Consider the following 19471-nt stretch of genomic DNA (forward strand, 5'->3'; position numbering starts at 1 on the left):
CATGCATTGAATATTTTAGTTAATAGAATTTAAAAAGATAAGTACCAAGGCATCATCTAGAAGTTCTCATTTATGTGGGTTGCTTATGACGAAAAAAAATAGAAGTTTAGAAAAAAAAAAATACAACAACAAACCCTTACCGAAGAGCGCGAAGACACATTTTTCCTGAGTTCCCGCGCAAATAAAACAGACTTTACTGCTTTAAATATCCCGTATTGACGTTAAAAATCAATGCTTGACCAATGTTACTAAAGGATAAGGTTGCAAAGTTTGTAATGTAGACCCAGCTTGGAAAAAAGTTCGTTTCTGGCGTACGGTGTACCGCGATTGGGCGGCGGCGAAATCTGTTGACGTGCAGCTGCCATTGCGCGAGATGGGACGACGCTGGACCTAAATCTAGCACAAATTAGAGTCTAATTTTTCATATGAGCTCTCTCTGTGCGTGTTCTTTATGGGGTGTTATTGCTTCTTGCCCCCCTCAAGCTAGAGTGTTCCCATATGCTAGAGTAATGTCCAGCCTTGCTTTCATTTGGCAGGGCTCAACTGATCGCTCTCGAAAATAGAAGAAGTTCGTTTGCTCGAGTTTTGAATATTTGGAAAAGCGCTCCAAGCTTTATTAGAACGTCTAATTTTCAGTTGAGGCTGGGCCGATCTTATTTTTGGGACAATTTAACAGTTTAAGGCTGAATATGTTCTTACCGATGATGTTCTTAAACACGAAGGCGCGGTATAAAAGGGCCTAAGCCCCGCCCCCATTTTCCAAATAGAGAGAAAGTCCAACATGGCGGCCATTACCGTTACGAGCCCAGTCAAGAAAGAATGCCCCCAAATCTAATGATTTGATATCAAACGAATAAATCATTTCCCAAATGAAAGAAAAGATATGTTTGATTTGTACTTCAAGCCTTTCTTGGCAGCGAGAAATGCATATCTGTCTCAGAATAACGTTTCAAAATTCATTTTCGCACTATAGTATCAATTTGCAAATCAAGTTATGCCAAACTATCCGTTCGCCCCATGATAGGTTCTCTAATAAGGTTCTGGATTCCGGATCCTAGTTTGTTGATTCCGGACTCCATGTGGGGGTTTTTCCCGTGGATTCTGGATTCCATTTTTGTTTTCCAGGATTCTTGTAATCCGGATTCCAGCTTAAATTCACAAGAGTATGCAAAAAACTTTGCTAGTAAGTAAAGAATCCGTGAGTTTACAAGTTCCATGCAAGTATAAAAACATACCTGTCAACCTCCGAAAATCTCAAGGCTTGAGAACTTTTAGGGGGGAGGGGCGGGGTATATTCATTTTTTTGGGGGGAGGGGTGGGTTTAACCATGCAGGCGTTTGCCGTATAGAAAGCTTTCACGAACAAATTCACTTAAGGATCGCACGAGGGTGTTAGATAAATTGCGCTACGCAAGTGAATTATTGTTTCAAATATTTTAATACAAAATAGTCAAAATGACGATTTTCTATAGAATAATTTTTCGGAAGCGATAAAAGTCGCTAAAAAGCGGGAGATTTGGTGCTCAACGCGGGAAAGCGGGAGAAGGGGTCCAAAATCTTGAGACTCCCGCCTAATGCGGGAGAGTTGACAGGTATGTAATAAATCCATGCAAGTATACAAAATCCATAAAGTATAAAAAAATCCATACAAGTATACAAAAATCCAGGCAAGCATATACAAAATCCATGCAAGTATAAAAAAACCATGCAAGTATAAAAAAAACATGCAAGTATAAAAAAAAACCATGCAAGTATACAAAATCCATGCAAGTATAAAAAAATCCATGCAAGTATAAAAAAATCCGTGCAAGTATAAAAAACAATGCAAGTATAAAAAATCCATGCAAGTATAAAAAATCCATGCAAGTAAGTATACAAAAACCACGCAAGTATAAAAAAAACCATGCAAGTATAAAAAAATCCATGCAAGTATACAAAATCCATGCAAGTATAAAAAAAATCAATGCAAGTAAGTATACAAAAACCATGCAAGTATAAAAAAAACATGCAAGTATAAAAAAATCCATGCAAGTATACAAAATCCATGCAAGTATAAAAAAAAAAACATGCAAGTATAAAAAAAACATGCAAGTATAAAAAAACCATGCAAGTATAAAAAAACCATGCAAATATAAAAAAAAACATGCAAGTATACCAAATCCATGCAAGTAGGCATTTGACGACGTAGGTAGACGTTGAAAAGCAAGCGTCGTTTTCCCCCTTCTCGGCCGCCATTTTGGATTCCTTGAGGCAAAGTCAATTTTTTCCGCCCTGTCATCTGATTGGCTAATCCGTGCGTCTAAAAATAGCCTGATCCTAGGAAACGCCGTGACACTTATATAATACAGACATGGGCTCATAAGTAGGGGCAATCAACTTCCCCACATTCTGGTACTATATAGGTGTCACGGCGTTTCCTAGGACTCTCCCCCCGCCCCCCCCCCCCCCCCCCCCCCCTGCCCCGGGCACAAGGGACCTTCTCAACTAACTAAAAATGGTCACAGTAACTGTTTTTCTCTTCTGGTGACAAGTCACAAAGTTAACGAAGCCCCTGGGGTACGCTCACCTTAAAAATTACAAGAAACTTAGTTTCCTTATATGGAAGTGACCGCGTTTCGCAAAAACGACAATCATATAAAGAAAACGTTGTCGTTTTGGGGGTCTGGTACCGAGGAAACTTAGTTTCTTTTCAGGGACCTTCTCAACTAACTAAAGATGGTCACAGTAACTGTTTTTCTCTTCTGGTTACAAGTCATAAAGTTTACGAAGCCCCTGGGGTAAGCTCACCTAAAAATGACAAGAATCATGCAGGAATATATTAGTTTTCTTATATGGAAGTGACCGCGTTTGCCAAAAAAACAATTTCGGGCTCAATTTTCTTGATATGTTTTGGCTCAATTATCTTGATATGGTGGTGGATTTTTTTTTACATTTAGTCACTCAAAGCGTTTGTTTATACCTTTCCTTGATCATATTTCACTCCTTCTTCCATCTACATTTACTCAGGTCCTTGGGACTACTTAATACCAGCGTCATATCAGCGAAACATGCTTAACAGAGATTTTACTCCGCTGTTCAGTAACAGCAGGCTCATGCTGCAAATCCGGCAAAGAGCTGCTACGCGTGCGGACAAGCTTAGGCCTGGGACGAGTGTCGGAATACTTCCGATGCGGTTTCGTAGAATTGGAGGTAATCACGTGTGATGAAGTCATCTGATTTACATCGCTCACCCTATGTTCTTGTCTCGTTGGCTTTCCCGTTATTTTTCGTAAATCTTCGGTGGATCTTCGGTTGGCTCTCGGAAAATTGTCGGAAACTCTTCGGATTTGCGCACTTCTTATTCTTCCGTTCCTATTAAACGACACGCAGTCCTCGGCCGATCGTCTACGAATGTTCAACTCCGGCGGCTTTAGCGGACCCAGGTCGTTAACGGACAAGGATTCCGTGGGCGATGCGGAAGAGTGAGAACGAAAGTCCTGGTGCTGCCTCAAGAATGCTCTATTATTGGACAAACCTAGAGAGCTGGGGAAGTCTGGGGCTGAGTGTGGGTGCAAACTAGCCGCCAGCGTGGCATGCCGGGACGTAGCAGGCCTTGCTGCTAGCGAGTTACCCCTTTCTTTGACTCCATACATTTCATACGTGATACCCGTTGTTGTAGAGCGGGAAACCTGTGGACTACCAAAAGCACTTAGAGACAAGTACCCTGGGGAACGCGTCGCTGGAATGTCTATGTTACTGCTTGTAGTTTTCGTCTGGCAAAATGTCGCCTTTTTTACTTTCTTTTTGTCTTCAATAGGGCAGCGTTTTTCGTCGTTTTCTAAAATTTCCCTTCCTTGCATGCTAACGCTACCTCTCCGCTGTTTTTCCTGGATCTGTCTCTTCTCCAGTGCGAGGCTTCGTATTGTATGTCTCACTCGTTCCTGCATTCTTTGAATTCGCGCGACACGAGTGGCGCATTGCCTGTCATACTGGTCGAACGTGTTTCTCAATTTTACCTGGTCTCGTGAAAGCGCATCTCTTATTCTTCTATTAAATTCCCAATCTCTTTTCTTCTCCATTTTTTTCGTGTGCTTATCTCAATGTAGCAAATCAGTTTCAAATCATTAGTTTCTTTTTTCGCGGATTTGTTTTAGCACAATCCAGTCCAAGCCGCCCTAGGGAAACCAAGCTTTGTATTTTGCGTCCTTAAAAACGCACAAAACTGCACAGATTTTCTGGTGCTGTACTTGAGTTTTGAAGCATACACACCTTCGGTTTCCCTAGTATCCACGTATCTTTTAGTCCCAGTCTTTGAAGGACTCTAAATTGTTGTTGTTTACAACCACAAAATAATGTTCCATCAGATTTCTTCTCCATAAAACTCCGATCTTTCTGTCCTTATGGGGTCAAAATCGTTCAGTTTATGAACACAATTTGTCAGTTTTCGCTGCCCAGATCAAGCCCCTATAGTTAGTATTGACGTCACCAGGAAATTGACCTTTTCTTTCTTGCTCATGCAGAAACAAGTGAAAGGAGTCCTTTTTGTAAATATTTGAACTGTCTATTGTTGCCTGGCTTTGTATAAAGACATTTTGGTTTATTATTTATTTGAAAAATTTAGAAAAAGCAGTTAATATGAGCCTAAAGTTTTAACTCCATTGCGCTGAAATGATACGTAGTTTTAAAAAAAGTAAAGCTGCAGACTGTATTTTGTTTAAAGATCTACTTGTTCAACTTGTGCTGTTAAGGCTTTTTATCATGCTTGAAAATCATATTCTATTTTCAACAGTTTTTTTGCTCATTTATCATCTGGAGCTTAGCCTATCAATCGGATGTTTTCTTTTTCAATATGCGTTATTTAGATCAAAAATCCAAAAAATACATTTACACACAGATTGTTTCCCCAAATATTGACATAAATTTCATGTTGATTGGCAGCTGAATTTGTAAATTAGCAAGCCATCATTCTGCATGCAAGATTGGATTTAGCGCATCTTTGTGCATTTTTTTGCTATTTCACGCGCTCAGAATTTTTTGTGCACTTAACTTGTTTTGTTGTTTCAATTTTTCCTCCTCCGCCCCCCTCCATCCCCCTCACAAAAAAAGTAAATGTAAAATGTCAGAGCATTCTCTCGAGTAGTTTTCCTTATTTGTTTACACAGATTTGTTATCACATTACGTTTGTCCATATTTTTCGTGCTCAGTGACCTTTCGATCACACATAAGTATAAATAATTTATACATAAATATGATCTATCTGTGTTTTTCTTTTCTTTGATTTGAATTCAGGAATCCTGTGGTACGAAAGAGTCAAATTGTCTGGGGCGAGAGGGTCCCTCAAAGCAGCAAGTAGAGCGGAAGCGGTGTTTGAAGCACGAGGTTTTCCGCTCTTGATTTTGAATCGATTTCTCTGAAATCTTGCAATTTTCGAAGAACAACATCCCCTTAATAAACCGCAACTGCCTGTATCCTTGATGTTAGAATGAAATTGTCGATGTTTTTAATGCAAATAGGGTGTTTTTTTTCCGGATTCAAGTCACAAAACAGCGGCAAACAACAAGATGTTAATGCCAAAGCGCGGGGATAGGGTGAGTAAAAATGCTCACGCGCAGTGGTGGGGTGGTTACTAAAAATAGCAAGATTTGGAATCGACATGGAGCGCGGGTAATACAAAAGTGTCCCTCTCTTATCTTATGCTCTCTTGAAGTCACCCAATATTATACTATTACAATACTATCCTGTTATACATTTTTATTCGCCTTTCTGAATCAAGTTCGGCTGAGACGTCTTGACGACGATATAAAAGACGTGCAAGACTTCCACAAAAACCTGGTCCAGACGTACGAACAAGTAGCAAGTGTGAATGCCGAGAGGAGACAGGCGAAGGCGTTGCGCGACAACGGGAAATAAACGAAGTGCATACAGATCTTGTGAAGATCTGGAATCCTCTGGAAAAGGGCTGGAAAATGGCTCCATCAGTAGTAGCGAAGAGAGATGGAGAGTTCTGTTTTAGCAGCCGATAAGATTGTCTACGAAACAAACGCACTGCCTATTGATAAGCTTAAGTCTCTTGGGATCAGAGAGATTTCTAAGAATACTGATAAAGTGACGAATAAAGTTAAGTATTCCTCATGTCCAAAGATTGTGAAGAATATGCAGGAGCATTTAAGAATACTGAAGCGAATGTCGACTCTAAGGTCATCGTCTATGGGTGACGAGCTAGTGCATCACGTCCAGCCAATCACGGCAAGAGAAAGTGAAAAGACTGACATTTCCATGGTGACAATAACGGAGCTTGACGTCATCAGCGACGTTCAGGGAAATGAGCGCGATCAACAACCTCTAGGTTCACAGAAAAATATGCTAAGGAAGTTGATTCCTCCTTGGCAACGTCAAATAGGTGCGACACAGATCATCGAAATAACCCGTCATTGTTGAAATTTCAATCTGTGGTGCAGAAAGTGATGGGAAATATAGACCATGGCTGTAGCTCTACTGATAGTGCACTGAGGGAAGGCGAAAGCAGAACGAGTTCGGGGCTACATGCTATCGTACATGAAAAAATAAAAGAGAAGAGATTGCTAACTCGACGCAAAAGTCTGGACCCTTCTTCGCTGAACAGCTACGCAAGTGGAACTCGCCACACACAAAAATATTTGGAAAACGCCCATGAAATAACTGATGATACCCCACGGTATAGCTTCAAGCAAGGTGTGACGTCAACTAAAGTGACACTGAGCACCGAACGTATCATGCGCGCGCACGTTGATAAGTGACGTGAATCTCCTCACCCTGCAGCTGCGCATGCTCGGAGTCGACGGCGATTTTCGGTTGGACTTGTGTGCTCCGATATTGCCCCTTTGGGGACGATGCTTTTGAAGGAAAATTCCAGGTCGTTAACTCAGAATAGACCACTTTCTAGGAGAGTTAGGCGTCAATCATTAGCCTAGGGCTTCCATCTCCTGAAATCAAATTTAAGTCTTAACAGATGAAAGGGTCATAACAGTTGTGGCGGTATAGGGGCTACTCCCTCAGAATTCCGCTGCCCGTAAACAAAAGTTCATATAACGCGACTTGCCACGACTCAAGGTGACCTTGTGTCAACAACGGGGGGGGGGGGGGGCAAACCCTAAGCGACTGTTACGACCCTCGCGACTGTTACGACTGTATGGAAACCAGGCTTTAGCGTAGATCACAGCCTAAGAGTGATGGAAATTAATTGTAAGGTCCCCCCCCCCCCCCCAGAAGCAAAGGGCGCTTGCTGAAAAAAATGTGTAAAAGGGGTGGTCTTTTCGCTGTTGACATACTGGAGCCAGGCGTTTGATTAAATTCGCAGAGAAAATATATACCATATGCAAACTAAAAAAGTTTTCTTCCTCTATAACGTATAGCATATGCCTATGCCAGGAAAACATGAGCTCTAGAATCTGAAATGCTCCTAAGAAATTCGAGGAGTGTCGTAGCTTACGAGAGGTTTATTCACAGTATTCTCTAAACATACGTGCATCTCATTGTAGCTCGCTTTTGTTGTTCTGGGTACAAAAAAAGTCATATGCACTTGCTTGACTAGACACAAAGAAGTACAAAGGCTAAAGGTAGTATTTTAGACCTAGGACGTAGTTGCTGCACATGATGACGACATCTATACATTACTCAGGCCCGTAGCCAGGATTTTGAGCGGGGAGGTTCGTTTTTCCATTTGAGCGGACCAAATTTCCGGTATACCCCTCTCCTCGCCTTATTACATTAGGCAATCAACACTTCAAATAAATTCAATCTTGTATTTAAAATGTTATTAATAGGATGCCTTTCAATATATAGCGATTATAATAAAGATAATTATTTTTAAAAGATTTTTATAGTCATTTAATGTGCACGGTATATCCAGCCAACGTTTTTTTTTGTTAACTCTGAGTGGACCTCAAGCCGGGTGGGGGGTTCGTCCGAACCCCTCGAACCCCCCCTGGCTACGGGCCTGTTACTATAGCAACACACCTATTCCCAAAAGAAACAAGCGTGAAAAAGACCCCGATATTTTTCAGTGTACATCTCAGCGAGCTGTGCGTGGCTTAACCGACTAAGACATGGCTGGGATCCTAGTTATTGCCTCCCCAATAATGCGAAGGGTACCTCAGGTTCCTTTGTGTTTTACAGTTCGCTAGAAAGCGGTGTAAGTGCCGAAATCTCCAGCTTAGCCGTAAAGCTTTATGCTGCCATACGGTGTTTCTGCGCATGTCTGGAAGTATGGTCTATTTTTCCTCATTTTACCTGATAGGACAAGGGTCGATTCACGGTCATGTTTTCGAATTCTTTTTTTTCTTTGTTTACCAGTTACAAAATTCCTTGCTTAACCTCGCTGTCCTTTGCCCGTTCTCAGTTTTTAGGTCAAGTCCATATCCCTTGCTCACGGCCCTTGTGCTCCCTTGCTCACCCCTGTTTTTCGTTGTTCTGTGGCAAGGCAATAAGGCTAAGGGTTGAGCGATTTTAAGGGATGAATACTGCAGTGTAGCCTTTATCAAGTGGAGCAAAGGATACATGAGAAAATCGATATTTTGAATGGGAATAAGCCTACTAGCCGGCTCTCCAGTGGGTTAATTCGGAAATTCCTGTTTTGAGGGTGTCGGGATTCCTGTTTTGGGATGCCACGGGGAGCCTGAACAACGAAAACACACAGAAAACCCGGCTCGCAGGCTAAATGGGAATGTAGAGTGAAAAGAAATGAAAGATAATATACCTCAAATGTGTCAGTGTTATATTTTTTGCGTTTTTACTGTGTATTAGGGGTATGGTATTTTTGGAGCTAAGACAAAAAGAGTTTTGTAGAGTGATTAGACTCGGAGTTGAAAATAGACTATGCGGGCATGCTACGGTGTGACAATTGTTAATGCAATTTCGGAAAGTAAATGAATGCGTTTTACTTCTGCAGGCGCATACACCCTCCCCCCCTTGGCGGCCAAAAAGTGCGTCATTTTCTTATCAAGGAATCTTCATGCTTTTTCTATAAGATTCCTATGACTGCGCACCCCATTCCCCCTTTTTTAGCCAATCCAGGGTACGCGCCTCGTGTTGTTGTTCGTGCTTTTACAATTAAAATTTAAATATTCCTTACTGATCGATTTATTAGAAACGCTTGAATTAGCCCACAAAATCAAAAAGCGCTCTCGTTGCTAAAACGAGAATTTACAGTAGTCCTCTGTGACAATAAGAAGCTGTGACACGAGAGAAAAAAAATACACCACGAAAAGAATTAATGGACCATTTTTACGCAGCAGTCTTTGACCATATGATGTCGAGGCAAAATAAATGTGGCCTATTATAGCACTCTACGGGGTTTTATTTAGCCGTGAAAATCTAGATTTTGAAACGATCGGTCGTGGTCGATTCGTTAGACAAATCGAATTTGGCGGTCATAATCAATACGGCGACAGGCGACCCAAGCGACCAGGGAGAAGAATTCAGTGCGGTCCTAAATTCCTCATTCTGCACATGGGGTACCTGTGGTTCGGGGCCCTGAAACTCAGTCACGTGATGTCAGCAGGTCAGCGACGAAGTTTCCTACCCGAACTTGCTAAACAAGAAGTTGGAACGGGTTAAAATCAAGTTCTGAACCTTTTCAACCCGTTCAGCGTTCACTATAAAGCAAGACAATGCGTATAGAACTGATTACTGAAAAGATAATCAACGTATGTCCCGAATACTGTAAAATTGTAAAGGATTCATTGCTTTATTTAGCGAGAAATCCTTTAGATGCCGCAGTCAACATGCATTCTTCCTTGTCGATATATTCTTGCTGTCCTCGGCTGCTTTGGGCTGACTGTGACGTTCAGTTTAAGAGTCAACTTAAGCGTAGCGCTAGTGGCGATGGTGAATTCGACACAGACTGGCCAACCTAAGGTAAGCTTTGATTTGACAATATTTCACTTGGGAACCCTGTGGTATGACTGCAACAGAGTTTTTCACTACAAAAAATTCCCTATATCCCTATGGTCTCAGGAAAGAGTGGATTTAACATAAAGGTTTAGAGCACTTTCGAAGAAGAAGCTGTCCCGAGGGGGCATGGTGGGATGAAAAGTTAGGGGAAAAATCAGAAAATAACTCGAGGGCACTGACTTATTTTAAATGGCTTGTCTAAAATGTCATGTGTAGCTGTACCATATGGGTGCATATGACTGATACCCTATCTATATTCACAGTCCAAGGGCTTTTGCCCCGTGCTGGGGTACAAAACCCTGAGATGAAATTAATGACTTGTCTCATTAATGAAAATGGTGTTGGTTTTATAGGAAGATTACTTTTCCTGGGACCAGCAAACAAGAGGTACACAATATGTGCATCTGCTTTTAATCAGCTATAGAAATGTTGCTATGATTCTCAGTATGACTATTTATATGTATATCAGGCCCGTACCCAGGGGGGTGCAGGGGGTGCTTCGCAACCCCTACAACAGCATAGGATGCATAAGCGAATGAGATAAAAAAGGCATTCTAGATCACTCTGTTATGTCAATAAATGTTAATAAATGTCCCGTGGAGATGTTGGAGGTGGTCAGACCTTTATCAGAAATCTTGTCCACTTTTTCAGATTTCGCACCTCCCACAAGAAAAATCCTGGGAATGGGCCTGTTATTACCAAATAATCCACTTGAATTGCACAATGTCTGCTAGAAAGAGGGCACTATGGATACTGCAAATATACAGTGCTTATCATTTACAAACACCAGCAAGATAATAAAAAAAGATGATATCATATTTCATAATTTTAGGGCAATACAAGGCAGCAGGGCAGGCACAGGCTGTAGTCTTAAAATAACAAAAAGTGTTGTGAAAGCATCATCACAATAAAGGGAACACTTGATCACAAAACGCTTTTATAAACAGGTATTATTCTCGGGTCATTCTTCTATGGCTACATAGTAATGCTTATTCCTGGAGGATGGCTTGCCGAGAGGAATGGAGGGAAGCACTTTGTGGGACTTGGTGTACTGATCTCATCGGTACTATCACTGCTGACCCCCCTGGCTGCTCGCTATAGCTACAAAATGCTGATAGTGCTGAGAATACTGGAGGGACTTGCACAGGTTGGTTGATGATGACATTTTGTATTCTGTATAAGGGGTATAAAAATGGATATTGATGTTCCCAATTCAAAATCATGCACCATCACCTCGTAATGAGAAGCTAAAGATTCCAGCAAAACAACAGGGATTGTCCAAAATTATGCTTGTATAAACTATAGATTCTCAAAGTATATATTTTTATTCATCTGTCTTCTACTTTGTTGTGATAGGAAATATGCATTTTGTAGCAACAAAATAATTGCAAAATCAACTGAGTTCATATCAACCACAGGGTACAAGAGTCTGTTTTTTTAATATAAACTAGTCAAAACTTTCCAGAATAGATACTGGAATAGATACTTTTATTATAGATTTACAATAAAAGTATTTTTTTATTCATCTGTTTTTATGTTTTTACCATAGGAAAATGTATTTTGAATTTTGAAGCAAAATGATTGCAAAATATTCTGATCATATTTAGTTTATACATCATTTAAGTACAGGTTGGCTATTTTTTTTCAAAAATCTTACTCGAAAACCCTGTGATTTTCGCTCTCTAGCTCCCGATTTCGTGGGCATGGTGCACAATTTTAAATTGGGAACATCGATATCATTTTTGTACTGCTTCTAAGAATTTCAAATATGTATTTTAACCTAGTAAATATTTTGGGTTCACGGGAATAGCCTCCTAGTTCAGACTTCATGTATAAAACTGGACAAAAAGTGTTGTGTGTGATAGTGATGTTCTTCAGTAACATTTATTGCCATTTTGAGAGTCAATTAAGAGTCATAGTCCATAGTATCATACAATATTTTATTGTTGTCCTTCTTTATTATGATCATCATTTTTATAATCATTCCCCTCAACATCATCATCATCTTTATATGGGGGTACATCTAAATGTAAGGTGTGGTCAGAACATGATTTTTTTTATTGTCTTTCTAAATATGCACCTATTCAAATTCATTGTGTATGTGTGTGTGTCCGGGGGTGTGGGGTGGTGGTGGTAAGGGGTGTGGCGAAGGATGCCTTCTCCATTGCCTTATCAGCAAGAGTGAAGGCATCCCTAGCATCCCTACCCTATTACAGTATCCTATTACTGACAATGGATCTTTTTGCACAATAAATGCCAGGGTGTGATATACCCATCCGTAAATGTTCTGTTAAGTTGTTGGGCGCCACCTGAGGAAAGAAGTAAAATGTTAGTCATCACATGGACAGGTAGGGTCTGATATTCTTCTATCTACTTGCATTATTACCAACAATAATTAAACGGAGTGTATAGATTCGGCAATGTTCTGATCATTCGAGCACTTGACTGGGTTCTCGGCAAAATGTTGTTGTTTTAGTTTGAACAAGGGTTATGCTCTTCTATAATGATACCTGCTTTTATGGGCGGCGAGTAAGACGATCTCTATATATTAAAGTTTAACGAAAAAGTAGAATTTGTTTAGTACTTCATTTCTGATCTTTTTAGAGCTTTCGTCCGATGCTAGTTTTCCGTAAATATCTTTGAAATCTCGATTTTGTTGTTAGCGAGCTGTTACTTATCCGAGTAATCAAGCGTTGGGTTGAGTTTCGTTATTATGCGTTCTGGTCACACCACTGTACACTTCAATTACTATCCACACAATAAACTGCATAACAAAGGAAAATTCCACGCAGTGAGTGGACTCCACTCAATAGTTTTCCATGCAGTAAAAGTGCATGGATTGCATGCAGAACCCACTCAGAATCCACGCCAAATCCACGTTGGTAAATGTTAAAATACATTCAGTCTGTACTGTACCTTTAGCTGTCCATCTGAGGAAAGAACTATGAGCCTGGCCCCCCTTTTTGAAACTCCTGAATCTGCCCCTGAATAGATAAGGGACTGTACTATATATTGTAAAAATCACATTAACAATATAAATTTTGTGTGTCCCCAGAGGGGGGGGGAGTGGGGCACAATTGAAAGCAAAATGTCTTTTGAAAGGGAACACTTACTTCAGCTATACATACATAACTGTTTAATTAAGTATATGTTATATATATATATCTGGACCTGGCTTTTTACCCTTTGGTCCCGCTGTGTTATCTGTAAGTGTCTTTTTGTTCAGTTCAGGGGCAGATCTAGCTTTTTGATAAAAGGGGGGGTTTGGCTCAGTGACAAAGCGGGGGAGGTAGTTTTTTGTTACAAGTGGCTTTCTGGCCACCCAAAGGGGGGGTTTAAAGCCGCTAAACCCTCCCCTGAGATCCGCTACTGCCATTTCCTTATTTTTTTTTTTTAAGAATTGTGAGGCTTAAATTATGGCAAGTAAAATTTACACTATTGTTACACCCTCAGGATGGTTCCCATATCCTCCTCCCTCTGAGGAATTCCTAACCTGTCACTATGTCTGGACTACTGTATCTGATCTAACATATAGGTTGCCAGGCTGGGAATATCATTGGTTTGGTGGTGTCTGGACTTCTCTGCGCTTCCAGATTCCAGTGGCCATCTGTGTTTTATCTATTTGGTGAGTATCACTGGTGTATACACTATATGTATAAGTGTCCATTTGGTAATACTGTGCATAGATTGAGATTAAGTGTAGTCTGATAGCCAGCTCTCCTGAGATTCGGGATTCCCCACAGTGCCATATGATTTTGTTTTTCTTGATGACGACTACGGATGATAGTCGATAATAATGACAATATGTTGTTGAGAATGCCTGATAAAATGATGATGATTACATTGTTGTCGTCGTTGTTGATGATGATGATGATGATGACGACTATGATGACGATTGGGATGATTTTGATTACGATGCTGCTGACATCTTCACATTTTATAAAAGGGATGAATAAGAGGGACCTGGCATAAGTTGGTTACTTTGGTTATTTTATACAAAAAAGCAGAGGCATGAAATTTCCTTTTTTTTTTTTACTTAAAAGGGGGTTGGACATCCACCCAACATTTCATGTCTATCTAACTCCAACACACCATAAACATTTAATGCTTCACTACTTTTCAGTCACTTAAACCTTCATTTTATCCCCAGGTGCAAGTGGTATTGTTTGGTACCTGTTTTGGTGTTTCTTAGTCTATGATAGCCCATCTGTTCACCCACGCATTTCGCTTGAGGAGAAGGAGTACATAGTAACAGCTATAGGTGCATCACAAGACAAGGTTGTGAAAGTATGTGAACTTACAGCACGGCGTGCGCTACCATGTGTTTGCCAAGCAATGTTTTGTGAACTTTCTTTCCCTAAAAGAAAGTTAACCATTTAGTATGTAAGGATCATAGTTTAGGAGGAAGAGAACTCTTGCTGACTGTTTTCAACAGCTACAGTAAATTGCCTTTTGGCTTTGGTCATTCTAAAACCTCTTTTATTGCCCAGCTCCAAATGGTTTCCAATCACGCCACCTCTATTCAAGACGCTGATCAATCAAAAAGAGCCAAAACTTATTCGGTTAGTTTAAAAGACAATCCAGAATAAGTGGTTTAGCAGTTGGAAGCTATTGACAAAAATTCGCACAATATTTCAATTCGCAGTAAGCTGCTTCACTTTCCCTGTTCTTTCCCATCCCATTGGAAAGGATATAAGGATACAAGACAATTACAGGGCAATTACACAGGGGCGGATCTAGGATTTCAAAATGGGGAATTGATAATGGCCGGCTTATAACTGAGCCTTAGTGGTTCTTGGTTTGTCACATAGATCTAACAATACTTCACGCGAAATTGGATTTGCCACGTCAGCAAAGTCATGCAGGTGAAGACACATGGACAGTATCTCCCGTCCCTCAGACATTTATTTTGTTCAAACAAAGTGACTTTTCAGTTTTGTTTTTTTTTTACTAAAAGGGAGGTGGATATCCACCCCCCCCCCCCCCCCCCCTGTACCCGCCCCTGTTACAGGAGGTGATCAATCGTGAAAATATTCGAGCTAGGTACTGAGATTGACTGGAGACTGACTGAGAGGTTGGTGAGCCTGTGCAGCAAACTGAACAACGATTTGCTAAGTAATAGGGTTCTGAGCCTAGCGTTGTCTCTCAGACGCGTGAGATTTGGCTTAGAGCCTCTGGTAATAAGGGTATTAATCAAGTTGAATTCTATGTGATATGCTAACAGGCACGTGTATTTTTTTTTGCAGAAACATCCGACCCCCTGGCGTCAAATCCTCACTTCCCGAGCAGTGCTTGCTATCAGCATTTCATTTTTTTGTAGCAATTGGGGCTTCTGTACTTTTTTGACCTCCTTACCCACTTATTTCCAAGAGGTTCTTCACTTTAACATAACAACGGTAGGTCCAGCTGGCATAAGCAGGCATCGTGTCTAATATATGTACTATGATTAACCATATTAAGATGTACGCCGACCACGGACTATAGGATAATCTGACTCCGAAATGAAGTCTAATGTCTTGTCATTGTTACATAGCGCGTCGTTTGAAAGGTCAAAAGCGCGTAGGGACAGAGCTCGCTGGAGGAGCGAAACCAAGGTGATATGGCCAGTTGAGGAGGAATACATGCTTTATTTAACACTAACAAGACATTAGACTTCATTTCGGAATCAGATTATCCTATAGCCTGTGGCCAAACATTTGTGTTCTCAATTGACCGTAAAAGTTCCTTAGACGCGTCAAGTTTATTACAAAAGGTGACAATTATTACAAAACGTGTAAAAAAAATAGAAGAGAGGAATGGTATGCATTTACTATTTATGTTTTTAGTCTTAAGCTTTCTGTTTTTGTTTAAAGAATGGATTACTATCGGCGCTACCCTACTTCTGCCAGTATTTTACGTCACTTCCTGCGGGGTTTCTCGCTGACTGGCTTATTCACAGCCATATAATAACCGTCACAGAAGTCAGAAAGATATTCACTCTAGCGTGTAAGTACTTGTAGGTTACATAAATAACAAAAAAAGCGAATAAGGAATCCCGGAATTGCTTAAATAAGCGTCGGGCCTTCTTTTAAAATTGGTTTTATTCTTAGTAGATGTTTTTTACAACGTGCATGGAGGTGAAAAATAATCTCAGAACCATAGCAAAACAACTGTCATTTTTCTTTACTTCCCTAACATACACTACCCTTCGTCATCGATGGTCTTTTTTAAGAGCAACACGTTTAGGCGAGGCGCTTATTCGTGGGGGGGGGGGGGGGGGTTGGAGAGTGTTGTTATTCGAGCAATGATAGTATTTGATGGGCTCTGGAATAGCACAAACGTGCACGGCGAAACAGACGTTTCTAAGATTGCGTGACTGCGTTTGTTCCTTGACTGGGTAGAGACCCGTTACTATTCTGGTATGGGGGTATGTGATTAATAACACATTGGATATTGTGTGTCTGGGTAGGGGACGAGTGTCAGATAGTGTGGGAATGTGTGACTGGTGTGAATAATTGTTGGTTTGTTCTATAATAACACACGACCTACCGATCAGTGTTGTATGACATGAGGTTTTGTTTCGGCATTCCTGGGTACAGTGTGTATAATAATTGCTATGTTATATCAGTTATATGACATGAGGTTTTGTTTCGGCATTCCTGGGTACAGTGTGTATAATGGTTGCTGTATGTTATATCAGTTATATGACATGAGGGTTTGTTTCAGCATTCCTGTATACAGCCTGTATAATGGTTGCTATGTTGTAACGGTTGTTATATGACATGAGGTTTTGTTTCGGCCATTCCTGGGTACAGTGTGTATAATGGTTGCTATGTTATATTAGTTATATGACATGAGGGTTTGTTTCAGCATTCCAGCTTGCATAATGTTTGCTCTTCTATAACGTTTGTTATATGACATGAGGGTTTTTTCACAGCATCCCTGTGTGATGGTTGCTCTGTTATGTTGTGTGACATGAGATTTTGTTTCAGCATTCCTGTGTACAGCCTGCATAATGGTCGCTCTGGGCTTCACGAATCAACCTGTCGTTGCTGTGACCCTCTTGTGCGTACTCTTCATGTTTCAAACTATCGATACCTGCGGACACTGGATAAGCCCCATGGAGTTCGCGCCGCGGTATTGTGGTCTACTGTTCGCTATCGCTAACTCTATTGGGACTAGCACTGGTATTGCCGCGCCGTTTGTTGTTGGTTACCTGACTAATGGTCAGGTACGGAACCATTTTTCATTAATTTATTCACATCCTTTTCCCCATCCTCCTCCCCACCCCCTCTTTATTAAATATATAGTTCTATAACCAGGTGCGTACACAGGTGGGTGTGTACACAGGAGGGTGCGTACACAGGTTGGTGCATACATGGGGGGGGGGGGGGTGCATACACAGGAGGGTGTGTACACAGGTGAGTGCTTATACAGGTGGGTGCGTACACAGGGGGTTGTACACAGGAGGGTGCTTACACAGGTGGGTGTGTACACAGGAGGGTGCGTACACAGGTGAGTGCGTACACAGGTGAGTGCGTACACAGGTGAGTGCGTACACAGGTGAGTGCGTACACAGGTGAGTGCGTACACAGGTGAGTGCGTACACAGGTGAGTGCGTACACAGGGGGGTGCGTACACAGGGGGGTGCGTACACAGGGGGGTGCGTACACAGGGGGGTGCGTACACAGGTGGGTGCGTACACAGGAGGGTGCGTACACAGGAGGGTGCGTACACAGGAGGGTGCGTACACAGGAGGGTGCGTACACAGGAGGGTGCGTACACAGGAGGGTGCGTACACAGGAGGGTGCGTACACAGGAGGGTGCGTACACAGGAGGGTGCGTACACAGGAGGGTGCGTACACAGGAGGGTGCGTACACAGGTGGGTGCGTACACAGGTGGGTGCGTACACAGGTGGGTGCGTACACAGGTGGGTGCGTACACAGGTGGGTGCGTACACAGGTGGGTGCGTACACAGGTGGGTGCGTACACAGGTGGGTGCGTACACAGGTGGGTGCGTACACAGGTGGGTGCGTACACAGGTGGGTGCGTACACAGGTGGGTGCGTACACAGGTTGGTGCGTACACAGGAGGGTGCGTACACAGGTGGGTGTGTACACAGGTGGGTGCGTACACAGGTGAGTGTGTACACAGGAGGGTGCATACAAGGGGGGGGGGTGCGTACACAGGAGGGTGCGTACACAGGAGGGTGCGTACACAGGTGGGTGCGTACACAGGTGGGTGCGTACACAGGTGGGTGCGTACACAGGTGGGTGCGTACACAGGTGGGTGCGTACACAGGTGGGTGTGTACACAGGTGGGTGTGTACACAGGGGGTTATACACAGGAGGGTGTACAAAGGAGCGCAGGGCGCACCCGCACACGATAGCCGCAAAAAATGAGCAATTTCTTATTAAAAGATTTTCAAATACTTTTCTTTTTTCGATACGCTTCATATGACTGCGCGGTCGCACCTGACTCTTTTGAAAAGAAGAAAATAATTGAATTTTGATTTATTTGTTCTTTAGGGGGCAAGGGACTGGAGGTGATAGGGAATCACTAACTTCGCTACTTTATTTTAAAAACTCAAAGATGCTCTCCATTTTTCCTTTCCTGTAGCCAACACGTGACCAGTGGCAGAAAGTGTACTATATAGGAGCTGGGATTTATGTGTTTGGCGCAGTCGCATTCGCCGCTCTAGGGACGAGTAAAGAGCAGCCCTGGAACACGCCACCTGAAGACAACCTTGTCCCCGTGGACCTCCCCCACGAGAAACTTGTCTCACAGGGATCACGTGAGACTATGAGCCTGCTACGGAAACCACACGGTTATAAGTCTTTACAAGAAACGAGCTTCAATGAGCGTAATGGCAGTCTGGTCATCAATGCGTAATCAGTTGTGTTCGGGCGTGGTTATAGAGACGTGTAAACTATTACTGACAGGTTCAGATAATAATGGAGTTCTCATAAACAAGTACATTGCTGTCTATCTAGATTATGCTCTGAAATGATTATATAAACATTACTCTTGTGTTATATAGTCTCATATAAACTTGACCTTTTTTACCTTCAATGGCAATAATAGAACAAAGTGTCTACCCAGTAACTACAGATTGTCAAATCGAGTATATTTTTGACCCTCGCATTTCGCTTGTGCAGGACCTAAAATACTGATAAATTAATTTAAAGCGTTTTGTCTAAACGCTGGACGGGCAAAGGCGTCGGCGGAAATATTTCGGAACGGGAAAAAGTAGAATCACTGAGGGGGGACTCCCGACCAATGATAGTATTTGTAAGCGGCGAGATTGTCATCTCTGTTTACAAGTCCCTCTCTAAATGTTTACAATTATAACATTTAAAAACAGTGCGCCAATCACTGAATTTGGTACACACAACAAGAAAAAAATAATATAATTGTTTTGGTATTTCTAGTTAAAAAAACTATTATTTAATAACTTATGTAAAACTAAAAATGCTAGAGCTTATTTTTCTATTCTGTATTTGTTTATGGAAAAAGAGAAAGGGGAATGGATTTTGATCCAATAGAAACATTGTATAGAAAATTTAAGACACGACTGTTAATT

The 19471-nt window shown here is 41.6% G+C and overlaps 1 protein-coding gene across 1 annotated transcript; it reads left to right on the forward strand.

The window, feature by feature from the left end:
- Positions 1–9548: 9548 nt before the first annotated feature.
- Positions 9549–19455, forward strand: LOC5518473 (vesicular glutamate transporter 1). The gene is made up of 10 exons (XM_032363153.2): positions 9549–9872; positions 10262–10295; positions 10856–11055; positions 12169–12256; positions 13444–13533; positions 14059–14195; positions 15155–15304; positions 15761–15893; positions 16880–17118; positions 18508–19455. Exons 1-10 carry the CDS (start codon positions 9726–9728, stop codon positions 18778–18780), a joined length of 1491 nt encoding a protein of 496 aa, XP_032219044.2. The 5' UTR covers positions 9549–9725; the 3' UTR covers positions 18781–19455.
- Positions 19456–19471: the final 16 nt, after the last annotated feature.

This window comes from Nematostella vectensis, chromosome 11, assembly GCF_932526225.1.
Source record: "Nematostella vectensis chromosome 11, jaNemVect1.1, whole genome shotgun sequence".
Lineage (NCBI taxonomy): Eukaryota > Metazoa > Cnidaria > Anthozoa > Actiniaria > Edwardsiidae > Nematostella > Nematostella vectensis.

Coding starts and splice junctions, on each gene's coding strand:
- LOC5518473 (XM_032363153.2), top strand. CDS start 9,726: ATGCCGCAGTCAACATGCATTCTTCCTTGTCGATATATTCTTGCTGTC. Junction 11,056..12,168: donor TACTGGAGGGACTTGCACAG/GTTGGTTGATGA, acceptor AATAAATGCCAG/GGTGTGATATACCCATCCGT. Junction 12,257..13,443: donor GTTAGTCATCACATGGACAG/GTAGGGTCTGAT, acceptor TCTAACATATAG/GTTGCCAGGCTGGGAATATC.